We start from the raw sequence: 13,517 nt of genomic DNA, 5'->3' as shown, positions 1-13,517 counted from the left end.
GCTTTAGGGCTTTTTTGGGCTTTCTCCCTCCTGTGTGAACAGAACAGCCATTGGCAGCAGTTCACTTGTTACAGAACAAAGGTTTGCAAGATTTTTCTGCTCTGTTTTAGCAGGAAGTAAATCTGTAGATTGTCATGTGCTGTTAGACAGTCTTCCTGGATGTGTTTCCCTTGATAAATTTTTATCTTTCTCAAACAGGCATACTATGCTGAGCTGAAGTCTCCTCTTGAACACATTTTATTTTAAATTTATAACACTGCTAACGGCTTTTCTATGTTTTATGTGTCCTTTTGGCATGTGGGACTGGTATATATTCAGGATGCAGCTTCCTATGGTCTTTTTGCTAATCTTACCTTGCTTTATATCCAGTAGTGTTTTTTGGCCCCTGTTAAACACTCGTGATTTTGATGAAGTAAATCTAATTCAAAATGCATTTGGGAGGTTAATGGAAGAGTAGAAAGTTCATGAAAAGAAGAAGGTGCTTTAGATTCTTGGGAATACATGGTAAAAATAAAATGAAAGAAAAAAACTCTTGGCTTATAATACACTAAGTTTTAAAAGTAGCGTTTGGTCTTTTCTGATCATTTACTGACAAACTGCATAATATGGACTCATGCTAGTTTCGTGAAGTCCTGACTTTGTAGTTTACAGAGAGATTTTAAAGTAAATGGAAAGACTCTACTTATAAATATTAGAGGCATCAGTAAGAAAGGCTTAAAGAAAGCCAATCCTACATATTCATTAGTTTTTTATTTTAGAGTTTGCCTCTGTGACAAGAGCACTTGCTCCTTCTGTCCCCTCTTTTATTCCTAAACTCATGTTAATTGCACTTTCTTCTTTTGTTAAACTCGTGGAGATGCATGTAAAGAACAATGCAAAGTTAAGATTGATGATTTTTGTTTGTATTCATTCTTTTATTAGTCATTGAATACAGGATATTTTGTTAAATGGCATTTTTTTAATCTAAATTACGGTCAAAATTAAAACTGCTTCCCTTTTAACTAATTAAAGAAATGAAATCAGGGCCGGACCCATGGCCTAGTGGTTAAGTTTGTGTGCCCTGCTTTGGCAGCCCAGAGTTCCACCAGTTCGGATCCTGAGCGCGGACGTGGCACCGCTCATCAGGTCATGCTGAGGCGGCATCCCACATGCCACAACTAGAAGGACCCACAACTAAAATAATACAACTATGTACTGGGGGCTTTCGGGAGAAGGAGGAAAAACAAAAGAAAATCAGCAGTCTTTCAAAGTTTATTATGAATCTTTACTAAAATCTTAAATTCTGCAGGGTTAATTAAAGTTGGATATCTTTAGTGGGGAGGGAAGTTTTGCATTGTTACAAATTAGTATGAAACTGTTTTTAAATGATAAAGATGGTAGGACTTCCACCAGCTGTGTTAGCAAGATGAAGTTCATAGGTGCCACCACAATTTTATAGTATTTCCTGATTTGTGACCAGAATTGGCAAGTTATGTTAGCATGAGGTCATTGCTGATTGCCTTAGGCTTGCTATTTTTAGGAAGGGAAAAGGAAAACAAAATCAGTAAATTAAAAACAAATTGATTACTTGTGTGTTGAACTTTTTTTTGAAAAGTTATAATGAAAGAGTAAAATTTTTACCTCTGATCCTATCCTTTTTTTTCTTGAGATATAATTCACATGCCATAAAATCCACTTTTTTTTTTTTTTTAAGATTGGCACCTGAGCTAACATCTGTTGCCAATCTTTTTCTTTTTCTTTCTTCGTCTTCTCCCCAAAGACCCCTGGTACATAGTTGTGTATTCTAGTTGTAGGTCCTTCTGATTGTGCTGTGTGGGACCCCATCTCAGCACGACCTGATGAGTGGTACCATGTCCGTGCCCAGGATCCAAACCCTCAAAACCCGGGGCTTCTGATGCGAAGCCTGTGAACTTAACTACTTGGTCCCGGGGCCGGCCCCAAAATCCACCTTTTAAAAGTGTCCAATTTGGTGGATTTTAGGTTATTCACAAGGTTGTGCAGCCGTCACCACTATCTAATTCCAGAACATGTCATCACCCCCAAAGACCCCCATCCCCAGTCCCACTTCCTCCACCGCCCAGCTCTGGCAATTGCCAATCTGTTTTCTGCTCTGACCTCATTTTTGAAATTATTGAGGGATAGTTATTATGGTACCTTTGTAAAAGTTCTCCATGTGAGTGGCTTTTAGTAAATTAAATCTAAGTGGGATAGCCAGGGCTTTGAAAAAGCAGGCCAAAAGCTCAGTGATTCTGTGAGGTGCTTACTAGCTCAAGACCTCTAAAAAACTAGTGAGGAGTCCTTGGACTTGAATATTTCTGATCCTCACTCAGTCTCATCTCCAGGTACTTTAGAAAGTAATCTTCATTGCACTTACATAAGATAGCAAAGAACTACTTCCTGCATTCAGAGGGTGAATTAAATGAGGTTAGATGATGTATCTGACTTCGTGCTGGAAGTCAGGAGGAGGGGCAGTAAAAGAAGTGTCCTGTAGTTTATATTTAACGTTATTTCTATAGATAGATTATAATGTAGTATATATTTATAGTATACATATTTAATGTATCATATATACTTAATGTCCTCTGTGTGTGTGTATGAACATTTTATATATATATGTCAACTACTACATGTGGTTCCTGTACTGCTAGGGTTCGGACTTTAAAAGAACTCACAGACAACCACCAGAATTAAGAACACTTTTTCACCCTTAACTTTCAGCATCAACATTTCAACATCCCAAAGGGGAGAGAATAGTATAATGAATTTCCAGAAACCCAAGGTTCACTTCAATAATCTTGTTTCATCTGTATTCCTTTAAAAGCTTTAAAAAACCTCAGTACCTTTAACAGATCTAAAAATGAATAGTAATTCTTTAACGTAAAAAAGCCAATCAATGTTCAAATTACCCTGCTTGTCTCATAATTTGTTTTACTGGATATATACTGCAATTGGTTGACATGTCTGATGTCTCTTTTAATCTGTACATTCTTCCTTCTCCTCCTTTTGTTTTATCCCCTTGTTTGTGAGGTGAGGAAACCAGATGTTCTCCTGTTGATTTCTCTCCATTTTAGCTTCGCTGGTTGCATCCCTGGGTGGTCATTTAACATGTTCCCCTGCTCTTGTGTTTCCCATAAACTAGGATTGATTAGACTTAGATTTTGAAGGGAAGGAGGCAAACATCCTTAATGGGTGTTGTTGAGTAGTTCTATTGGGTGTTTTACTGGGGGAGTCTGCCTGTTTCTTTTTTATGATGTTAACCATTCATCGATGATCATTGCTTAGATGTGTTATTTTATTAGGGTTGCAAAATTGTGATATTCTAATTACATCCTTTGTTCTTTATTTATCAACTCGGATTTTCCATAAAGAAGAATGTCCCATCATCAGTTTCTTGGTTACCCTGAGAACACAGTTCATATAGGAAAAGCAGGGTAAATGATTGATTCTTGTCCTTTACCAGTTTTCAGACTAATAAAAAATGACTGTTAGTCATTTCAGACTAATAAAAAAAAACAATTGAGGTGTATTTTTGGTATCATTTTAAGCTCATGATTTTAAGTATAGTTGAAGTATTTCAATTCATTGTACAGTTTTTTTTTTCTCTTATGAAGTTAAAATTTTCCCATCTTTGGCCAGTGGGAGGAGCCTCTTCAGATTGGTTCTTGAATCCGTGTACCATGGTAGTACCGCTTTTCTCTTTGCTGATGTCAAAGATGGTTCGGGCCCATCTCGTCTGTTTCCTGCTCCATATCTGCAGTCAGCCGTCCTCTAAAGAGCCCTGGTTCCTTTGTGTGGGGAATGGTGCAGGGTGCTGGGGAAGCTCGCTGTTACTGGGTGGGTCACTGTTTTTGTGCCTCTTCAGTGGACACATCTAGGAAATATGTGTGTATATATATGTTTTTTAATGAGAAAAGATGTCATGATTCCATACTAAAATTTCCAATTCAAATTTAGGATTACAGATATTTTATTTTTCTTTGACTTTGTATTTGTATATCCTTTTCCTTATGCTAAAAATCTTAGTTCCTGCCCTCATCAACATAATTACTTATTTACATTATAATACTGATGCTGTCACCACAGAATGACCACCAAATGTAATTTAATACTTTTGTTATTGTTTTCTTGTCCTAGGCAAATTCCACTACGGATGTACAGTCCTATTACTGTCAGTGTACATCATGTTTTAAAGTCACATGAAATAGTTCATCTCTGTGTAGATCAGGTTCTTACCAACTTGAAATTTAGGATCACTTGTTTTATTTTGCTTTACAGTTTTAAAGTTTAAAAAACCACCTAATCTTGCTTCAATATTAAGTAAAACATGTATATCATTCTAGGGCAAAAACTATAAAAAAGGTAAAGATAAAGTGTAGTCAAAGAAATCTAGCTTCTCTCTTTGCCTTCTCTACCCTCTACCTTCCCTCCCCCATGGGAAACCTTTTTTGTTTTTGTTTTCTCTGGTTTTTGGTTCATTTCTTAGACTTTTAAAATATGAGCACTCTCTCTATTCATCTGTCTACTCTCCTTCCCCCCTCCCCTAGATAAACAGGAATGCAGTGTGCATCATTTTCTCTGCCTTGCTTGTTTCATTTTCACAGTATTCCAGAGAGTAGTATATAACAACATATATCTTTCCTTTTACAGTTGTCTATAACTACTGTGGTTATAGACCATAGTTTATTCAACCAGTTGCCTATGAATGGACATTTTGGTTGCTTTTTTGGAATAGCTTTTTTGGGGGCAAGGTACACATCCACCTTTGCAAGTGGAGGTATTGGCAGGAGTTTAGGATTTGATTGCCCAGAGGTTTGCTGTTAGTATTGTGACTACTGACCCTAGTTCTTCTTGTTCCCGTTTTACAAAATTCCACATTTCCTGGAAAGGGAAGGGGGCACTCCCTTCTCTCTCAGGTGTTCTTGTTAGCACCTAGCACAGTCTGAGGCCTTAGGGGCTGGCCAAAAGGCCTTTTCAAGTGCTCTGCTGAGTCCTCTTAGAGTCTTCGTTTGAAATGTTCCCAGAGCCGGTTCTGGTCCTCAGGACTAGGCAGCAGAGCAGCAGGCAAGCTGCTGGCCTTGGCTGCTCTTAGAGCTGGGCCCAGTGGACGCCCTTGTAACAGAGCTTTGTTAGTTGCTAGCAGACGTGCCTTTTCAGAGCTTTCCTTTGTAAGTCTGCTTTTCATGGTCAGCGAGTTAGACTGTACCTCAGGGGGATGTAAAGAATCGTCTTCAATGTTCTAATCCGAAATTCAAACGAAGGCCATAGAGAGAAAAATACAGTCGGGTCATTGAAATTTACATTGTACTTTGCAAAGTAAGTATGCCCTCCTTACAAGAGAAGTTTATTCTAATTGGGTGAAAGGTGAGTTCCTAATTCATTTAAAGAAAAAGAAGCAACTCTGAATCTAGCTGCTTCTGTGGTCAGTCTGGGTCTCACTGCTTAACACCCCAAGTTCCCTGGAGTTTGCCTTTTAGAAGAGGGAAGTGAGTGTCTCTGGGTTTAAGGAAATAAGTGCCACACAGATATTTATAGCTGTAATGTGGGACCTGTAAAACTCAGTTCATTTAGCATCTGTGTTTCTATAGGAATGTTCATCAGGCATTTCTGTTTTTAACTTCCTGATACCTGAGGGAAGGTATTTTTAATTAACTTTGGGTGGCATATAGAGGAAGAGTCCATTCGTTCAGCAGTTATGTATTGAGAACCTTTTCTGTGCTGGTCTCTCGCTAGGCATTGAGAGTACACACTGTTATCAGTCAGGGAACAGAGATGCCTGCCTCCACAGGGCATGCAGTCCAGCTGGGGAGACAGACAGACAACAGCAGGTGTGAGTTACATAGTTTACTAGAAGGGAGAGGTGTCTGAGGAACTAAATGGAGTATGGGGAGAGGCAGGGTAGAGAGGATGCAGTTTTTATAAGTTGTGAACAAAAACTTTACTTTCTGTTTCGTTTTTACTAACACAGCACTTGGATAGGCGGATACTCCTGAATGAGCTGTTGGTGTTGATTACAGACATGTAGGGGTCCTACGTAGAATTCGTGCATAGATATCCTGTGACGTTGGGAGGTGCAGGAAATGGATTTCCTCCCTTTTCATTGTAGAAACTAAGGCACTGAATTTCCATCTATAAAATGGGACTGACGTCTGTCCTGCCTGCCTCACCGTGAGGCCATGGGTGGACATCACACACACATGAGTATATCTAGTAGATGAAGCTTTTATGAGCTGCAGCAGTATTATTTTTATTAGTTTAAGAACAAGAACTTTGAACTTGTAACTTTTCTGCCTCACGACCCGGACAGTATTTCCACGTGGGTACCTCTGTGACATTGGCAGCCAAGCTAAGTCTTGGGGAATATGATCGAAACAGATGTTTGTGCAGTAGATTGTAAGCTCCTTGAGGCTCAGAGACTACATTTTTCTGAACTAATACTGCATTTCATCTTGTTCTGAGATTTTTTTTAACTTCACTGGGAGTGGTTAGCAGATGGGTGATTGGCACCTGCCTGTCACTGACTGTGACACACCACAGATTGGAAGATGCACCCCAATGCAGGGAGGTTAGCATATGAAAGCAAACTATTATTTAAATAGAGAATAGGCAATTTTTACTTCATAGGTGATTTTTTGTTTTGTTTTGTTTTTTAAAGATTTTATTTTTTTCCTTTTTCTCCCCAAAGCCCCCTGGTACATAGTTGTATATTCTTCGTTGTGGGTCCTTCTAGTTGTGGCATGTGGGATGCTGCCTCAGCGTGGTTTGATGAGCAGTGCCATGTCCGCGCCCAGGATTCGAACCAACAAACACTGGGCCGCCTGCAGTGGAGCGCACGAACTTAACCACTTGGCCACGGGGCCAGCCCCTTCATAGGTGATTTTTGATGAAGTTTTAAAGCTATTCTAGTAAGCTTTCTGAAACTCTATTCTGGGAAAAGGAAAAAGATAAAGTGAAGTTTTTTTCCTTTAGATTGAAATTCAAGTTTAGGTTTAAATAGCTTTTTTTTTCTTCCTCCCAAAGTCCCCCAGTACATAGTTGTATATTCCAGTTGTAGGTCCTTCTAGTTGTGACATGTGGAATGCCGTCTCAGCATGGCCTGATGAGCGGTGCCATGTCCCCGCCCAGGATTCGAACCCCTGAAACCCTGGGCCGCAGAATCAGAGCGTGGGAACTTAACCACTTGGCCATGGGGCCAGCCCCTAAATAGCTTTTTTAAGGACATGAATGAGAGCCTGTGTGGTGGATGAGCTGGCCAGCAGGTCTCAGGGCTCCTCGTCAGTGCTGCCGGCTTGGGGAGAATCTCTGGTTGGGACTTGAAGCGGTGCTACGAGGCAGCGATAATTCCCCACGCCTGCGTGTGGTTCTCACTTCCGAAGTGAACAGCATGGCCATGTGCAGTGTGCACGCCTGTGGACTTCCCATGTTACTGTCTCTGATGGGCAGATTTTGGATTCTACTTTTCATACTCATGGTAGAGCAGGCCTTGCTCGCATTTTGAGATATGATGACCCCAGAGGGAGGAGAGTTGAATGTGGGTCAGTGACATTTAGTCTCCTTACTGAATCAAACATTAAGTTGCATTTAAATTCAGAATGGTGGTCTAGAAAAGTGCTATTCTCTTTACTAAAAGTGGGGTGAATGTTTTAATCCAAATGTTATACTGTATTTTTAAAAACTCAAGTTTCTATGATATGTATTGATCTATAATAATTTTTCTTTTCTTTTTTTGAGGAAGATTAGCCCTGAGCTAACGTTTGCTGCTAGTCCTCCTCTCTTTTTGCTGAGAAAGATTGGCCCTGAGCCAACATCCATGCTCATCTTCCTCTACTTTATATGTGGGACGCCTGCTGCCACAGCATGGCTTGATAAGCAGTGTGTAGGTCCATGCTTGGGATCCAAACTGGTGAGCCTCAGGCCACTGAAAGAGAGCATGTGAACTTAATCGCTATGCTGCTGGGCTGGCCCTGATCTATATTTTTGATCAAGGAGATTGATTCTTTTTTGACAAGAATGAAAAAAAATGTTGACATTGTTACCAGTCTTATCTTGGGGGTAAGAGGTATTCCAAAAACTAGAGCCATTGATATTATCCTAAAAAATACTATTTGATATTTTAGAAGATTACTTTGTAAAGATGTTCTATTGATTATAACAGTACTGCTTCTCACGTTTTAATAGTATCTTTCATTCATAAAAAAGGCCTAGGAACCCATCATTTAGTTGTCCTGACATTTTTACTAGTTTAGAAAGAACTAAAGGCACTAGTTTAAGAAATTATATGAGTTCTTGTTGGGGCAAAGGACCCAGGTGTAACCATGCCGGCCTGGTTCCTTTGTCTTTACTTAAGCTCTTTGAGTCTTAGGATCTTGAGTTATGAAGCTAGAATGATAAAATCTCTCAACAGGGTCATTGTGACAATCAAATCAGAGTGTGTGCATAAAGCACTTGATACCGTGCCCGGCGTCATTGGGAGCTGTGTTTCAGTGTGGTTCCCATTTAACACTTGAATTACTGGGTTTATAAATAAGTTAACACTTTTCTAGACTGCATGACTGAACGGTGCATGTAGATCGCTTTAAGTATTCAGAATCAGAGTGAAGTTTCATTGTTGTTTAGAAAGAGTGTTAATCATCATCCTAGGAAATTGTAAAAACCTATATTGGTAAAATATGTTTTTAAAATACCAACATCTTCTGCTGAATACTTTTTTGGCTTTTCTAAAAGAGAGAATCTGGTTTTCTGCTGATGAGGTAAATAATTAAAATGAGAAAATAAGAGTTTCATAATGTGACTTGAATTTTGAGATCGTATCACTGTGCTTCTGAAGGAAGATGCCTGGAGTTGTAAAACCAAAGGGAGGGTACTCCTGGGAAGGGTACGTTCTTTCTCGGTTTTCTTTTCTGAAAACCCGGATAGAAGTCATAAAATAAACGTGACAGTTTCACTAGACGTGTTCAGTGATAGCAGCAGATTTTATTAGGACTGTATAGAGAAATATTTCTGCCTGTCTGTCAAAGGCTGGTCATCTGAGATTTGTACTTAATGTGTAATGTAATTTTCCTAAAGTCCTCAAGTTAATTTAGTTCTGCTTTAAAATTCTTGCGTGCTAATCTCTCTTTTGTTGTATGTCTGTCTGTGTGAGAGATTGGTAAAGCTTGACTACTGGAGTCAGGTGCTGCCCTTGGGAGAGGAAGAAGCCCTAAACGCCAGGTTATAGAGAATTATCATCCGCAGAAAGGTTGAAGAACATTCCTGTCTTACCCTTTTCAAGACTTGAAACCCAGTTTGGGTGGTAGCAAAGAGAGAGCTTAGGAGGCAGGGGAGGGAGAGAGATGGGACATGAGGAGGAGAAAGAGAGAGAGAGAGAGAGAGAGAGAGAGAGAGATCGGAGGAGCTGGTGGTCTAAGGTGAATGAAGGACACATACATGAAAACGTTTTTTCTCTCCAAAACATGAAACCACAGAATGGAGGAAACTCACTGGGAGAAAAAGACAAGGCTTTCTGCGATATCTTCCGTGTGGCCTGCGAAGCTCAGACTTTCTCTTGAGAGTCCTGGGGGCAGGGAAACGGCCTGGCCTATCTCCACCGAAACAAGGACACTTGCCTTTGATGGAGGCACAGCTCTGTGTGAGTGGATCGGTGACAGCACTGGACTTCCAGTGGCACGCAGAGACCTGTCTTCTCGTTTCTGTCTAAATATGTTCGTAATGCTTGTTTTTCAGGTGGCAGAGATAAGCGTGGAGGTCCCATTTTAACCTTTCCGGCCCGCAGCAATCATGATAGAATACGACAGGAGGATCTCAGGAGACTCATTTCCTATCTAGCCTGTATTCCTAGGTAAGTTCTTTGTGGTTTGGGCTTGTCACTGTTGTCACTATTCCAAGAGGCGCAGCCACATACACTCTAGAAAACAGCTACATAGGAGCCTGAATTCCAAGCAAAGGAGTATAAAATTAAAATTGTGATCTTTCTCCTTCTTTCCCTTTTGTGACCATCGTGTGTGTAGGGATGAGAGGGGACGTGTTTTGAGTGAAGGGCTTTACGTAGTGACGGTGGGGTTGGGATGCCCACATGGCTGTGATGTTTGGGTGTGGAGCCTGAGATAGAAATAGAGCAGAGTTGTCATTGGTGATTCTGATACCCAGATGCGGTGGACTGGAAGATCAGAAATGGAGTACTGTTTCTGATAAGTATATTTCTGTCTTCATGCTGAGCTTCAGTTCTTTAAAAGTGTTCTGGGGGCCGGCTGCATGGCCGAGTGGTTAAAGTTCCGCACACTCTACTTTGGTGGCCCGGGTTTGTGGATTTGGATCCTAGGTGCAGACCTACTCCACTTGTCAGCCATGCTGTGGAGGCATCCCACATACAAAGCAGAGGAACACTGGCACAGATGTTAGCTCAGGGCTGACCTTCCTCAAGCAAAAAAAAAAAGAGGATTGTCAATGGATGTTAGCTCAGTGCGAATCTTTCTCACCAGAAGAAAAGTATTCTGTTGATTTGTAGCATGAAGTTTGTGGGACATTAAACCTTACCAGCTAATATGCTGGGATGTCAAGTTTGGGAACCCGCATTCAATCCGAGACCCCATTAATGATAGGGAGATTGTTAGTGTGGATGCTGTTGAATACCAAGGATAGGTAAAGCTTTATCTTCCAGAGAAAGTCCTAAAGTGAGGAAGAGTTAATAGGAATTGGCCTGTGTCTATACTTGAGGAATTTAGAATCTTTGCTTCTGCTCTAGAAATGTATTACTGAAGTTTTACTTACAGCACTGGCTGACAGCTGGTGGAGGAAATTTCTCCCCTGTATTAGTATCTCCATTTAATTGTTCAGATTATTTTTTGGAAAATAGACTACTACTCAGATATAATCCAAGTATATAGCCATGGCTGGAATAAGAGATTGTTATGTTGGGGGTTGGAAGGGTGCTTCCCTGTGTGAAAAAGGTAATCTTCATTCCAGAAAGGTGTATGCTAAAGGAGGGCATAATTGACGTGGTAGAGTGAGGCGGCATTTCCTAAGAGACTAAATTAGGACGTGTAAAAGAAAACTCGGTCATAATCTAGGCTAGAGGAGACAGTAACCATGAGGAACATTTTATGCAGGAGAATAATAAAAGATGATCAATAGCAGCGTCTTGGATCCTAAAAGGTTGAGGTTAATGGAACAGAGCCACCACAGCACATAGTCTGTGACACTCCTGACCTATTTAGTTTGACACCAACCGGGGAAAACAGCTGTGCCCCTTGGTAACCCCTCCTTCTTGTGGCTGATGGAGTCAGCTTTTGGTGTTGATGGTCTGACCTTCTGAAGGAAGTTGGGTTTTGCTGTTAGGATATCCTTTTTGGGAAAACCATCACTTTGTATCATCAGTGACAAATTAATGGGCCCGTTACTTAAATATATGGAAAAAGTTTTCCCTTTCCTCTTGGTATTTTCTTGGATTGCTGAACTGTTGAAATCATGGCGTTGGAAAGAGTTTTAGAAGTTATTTACTGCTCACTGTCACTTATAGACAACAGTATAGTTGATAGCTACCATTTACTGAGTTCTTATTATGTGCCAGGTACTATGCCAATGGTGGAAAAAGAAATAGAGAAATGTAGGGGACAATATGAAAATAATAAATCCCTGCCAACCACAGTGATACTTATATAGTTTAATGAAAAACAAATTTTGTTTCATCCAGGTGATTTTTAAAAAACATTTACATAATTGGAATTCTGTATATGACTTCGGCAACTTGCTTTCTGGTTTTGAAATCTGTATTGATTATAAATATAAAAAAATTACTTTTCATTTCATTGATATTATCAAAAAATTCATTCAGGTATATTTTGAACCTGGATGACCCACTTAAAAAAAAACACAGAACTTTGTCGTGGGAAATTGTGAGCATACACAAAACTAGAGAAAATCTGTGAAACAAACACCCATATACCCATCATCCAACTTCAGTGATGATCAAATTTTGCCAATCTTGTTTTTTTCTACTTTTCCCCTGGAGTATTTTATTATAAAACCCAAACATCCATCATGCATCTCATAAATACTTAAGTGTGTAGGGTGACCCTCCAACCACTGAATACAGTCACTTCATTTCGTTGCCTAGATTTGCTTTTGTGTTCACAATTCCAAGTGACAAGAAATGCCATTTTGCTCATCCTTGGTTAATGAGCAAATGAGAGGTGGGATTAACATGTAAATGATGCATTTGCCCAGTGATAACAGAGAAGGATTTCACAGTGGTCCAGACAGAGAGAGGTGGAACAAAATGGGTCCTCTCCGGATCGAGGTCTGAAAACTGGCTCAGAAAGAGCCACGCTGCCTCCAGTGAGGGCTTGACCGCTGAAGCACCGGCTTCAGCCAGACAGTGGGATTAGTAAACATTGTCAGCACATTCCTGGTGCGTGAAGTGTTTTGGACTTGTGGGCTTGCTGGTAGTTAACTTCTGAGTCTATTTGTTGTTACAGGTTCTGAGTGGCATAAACAGTCGTGGGGTCTGTGAGACTTCTGTCCCTGTCCGTTACTCCCAACGTGTTCTGCGATGTGATGGCAGCCTCTGGCTGTCCCTCAGCCAGACACTCACAGGGCCTCATGTCCCGGGTGTGGAGAGAGATGTGCCATCTGGGAAAGTATGGTGGCAGAGTCAAACTGACTGTGACTTTGCATGAGTTACTTAATTACTTTTACGGTTTTGTGATCTAATAATGTGGTAATTATCCGTTCTTTACTGGGAGTATTAAGTAGGATTACTTATGCCCATGCCCAGCACAATGCCTGGTGTTCAGCAGCTGCCTCAGAAGGGGTACCGTGATTTCCATCGTTCGTATTTGCTCTTATACTTTCTTTCAGTTGTTTTCCCGTTGACCTGTGTTCCAGAGTCGGATCATCTTGTCATTTTCTTCTGCATGGCCTCTAAATTGTCTGTGTGCCCTTTAAACATGGCCCTCAAGAGTTCAATATAAATGTGATCTGAGCTCCGTGAGGGGTTTGAGTATTATTATTTGGGTCACCTTCCCTTCCCCACCCCTTTTTAAAGAAACAATTGGAGTAATGGAATGATTTTCATAGAATTAATTTGCAGGGAAACTTTCCATTCAAGTAGAGTTTGTCTTGTAGAAACCTGCATTGAAAAAGGACCCTAGTTTTGTCTTAATTTTCTTTATCTCGCAGATAAAGTGAGGCTCTTAGGTAAAGCTGATCAATAAGTCACACATTCCCGTGAGCCGTGAGCGGTGTCTTGAGGGTAGAGGAACGGGCTGGAGCCCTTGTCCTGCAGGCAGCTGTACATGTCCTTTAGCTGCTCAGGAAGAGAATCGGGTTTGAGGATGTTTGTAAGTCACTGCTTTCTTAGTAACAACTGGCTTTTAACTTGATGAAGACAGATGGATTGAAAGGATGTGCGCTCCCAGCCCAGTTCCTTTGCTGTTGTCGATACGGGGGAAGTTACCGGGGTCACAGTCTGATTGTGGAGGAGGGTGAGTAGTTAATCCTTGTGTAAACTGTGCAAGCTCAGG

The 13,517-nt window shown here is 40.6% G+C and overlaps 1 protein-coding gene across 6 annotated transcripts in view; it reads left to right on the top strand.

Moving 5' to 3' along the window:
- Positions 1–13,517, top strand: part of TRIO (trio Rho guanine nucleotide exchange factor) — a 355,575-nt gene that overhangs the window by 117,679 nt on the left and 224,379 nt on the right. For all 6 annotated transcript variants that reach the window (XR_011530455.1, XR_011530456.1, XR_011530457.1 and 3 more), the window contains exon 3: positions 9,721–9,835. Coding sequence is in view for 3 of the 6 variants with exons in the window: in XM_070587180.1 (XP_070443281.1) it covers positions 9,721–9,835 (115 nt within the window). In the remaining 3 variants the exon portion in view is untranslated. The remainder of the gene's footprint in view (positions 1–9,720; positions 9,836–13,517) is intronic.

Source organism: Equus przewalskii, chromosome 20 (genome assembly GCF_037783145.1).
Source record: "Equus przewalskii isolate Varuska chromosome 20, EquPr2, whole genome shotgun sequence".
NCBI classification, from domain to species: domain Eukaryota; kingdom Metazoa; phylum Chordata; class Mammalia; order Perissodactyla; family Equidae; genus Equus; species Equus przewalskii.
Note: the sequence above shows the minus strand (reverse complement) of the source record. Positions and strands in the feature narration are given on the sequence as shown.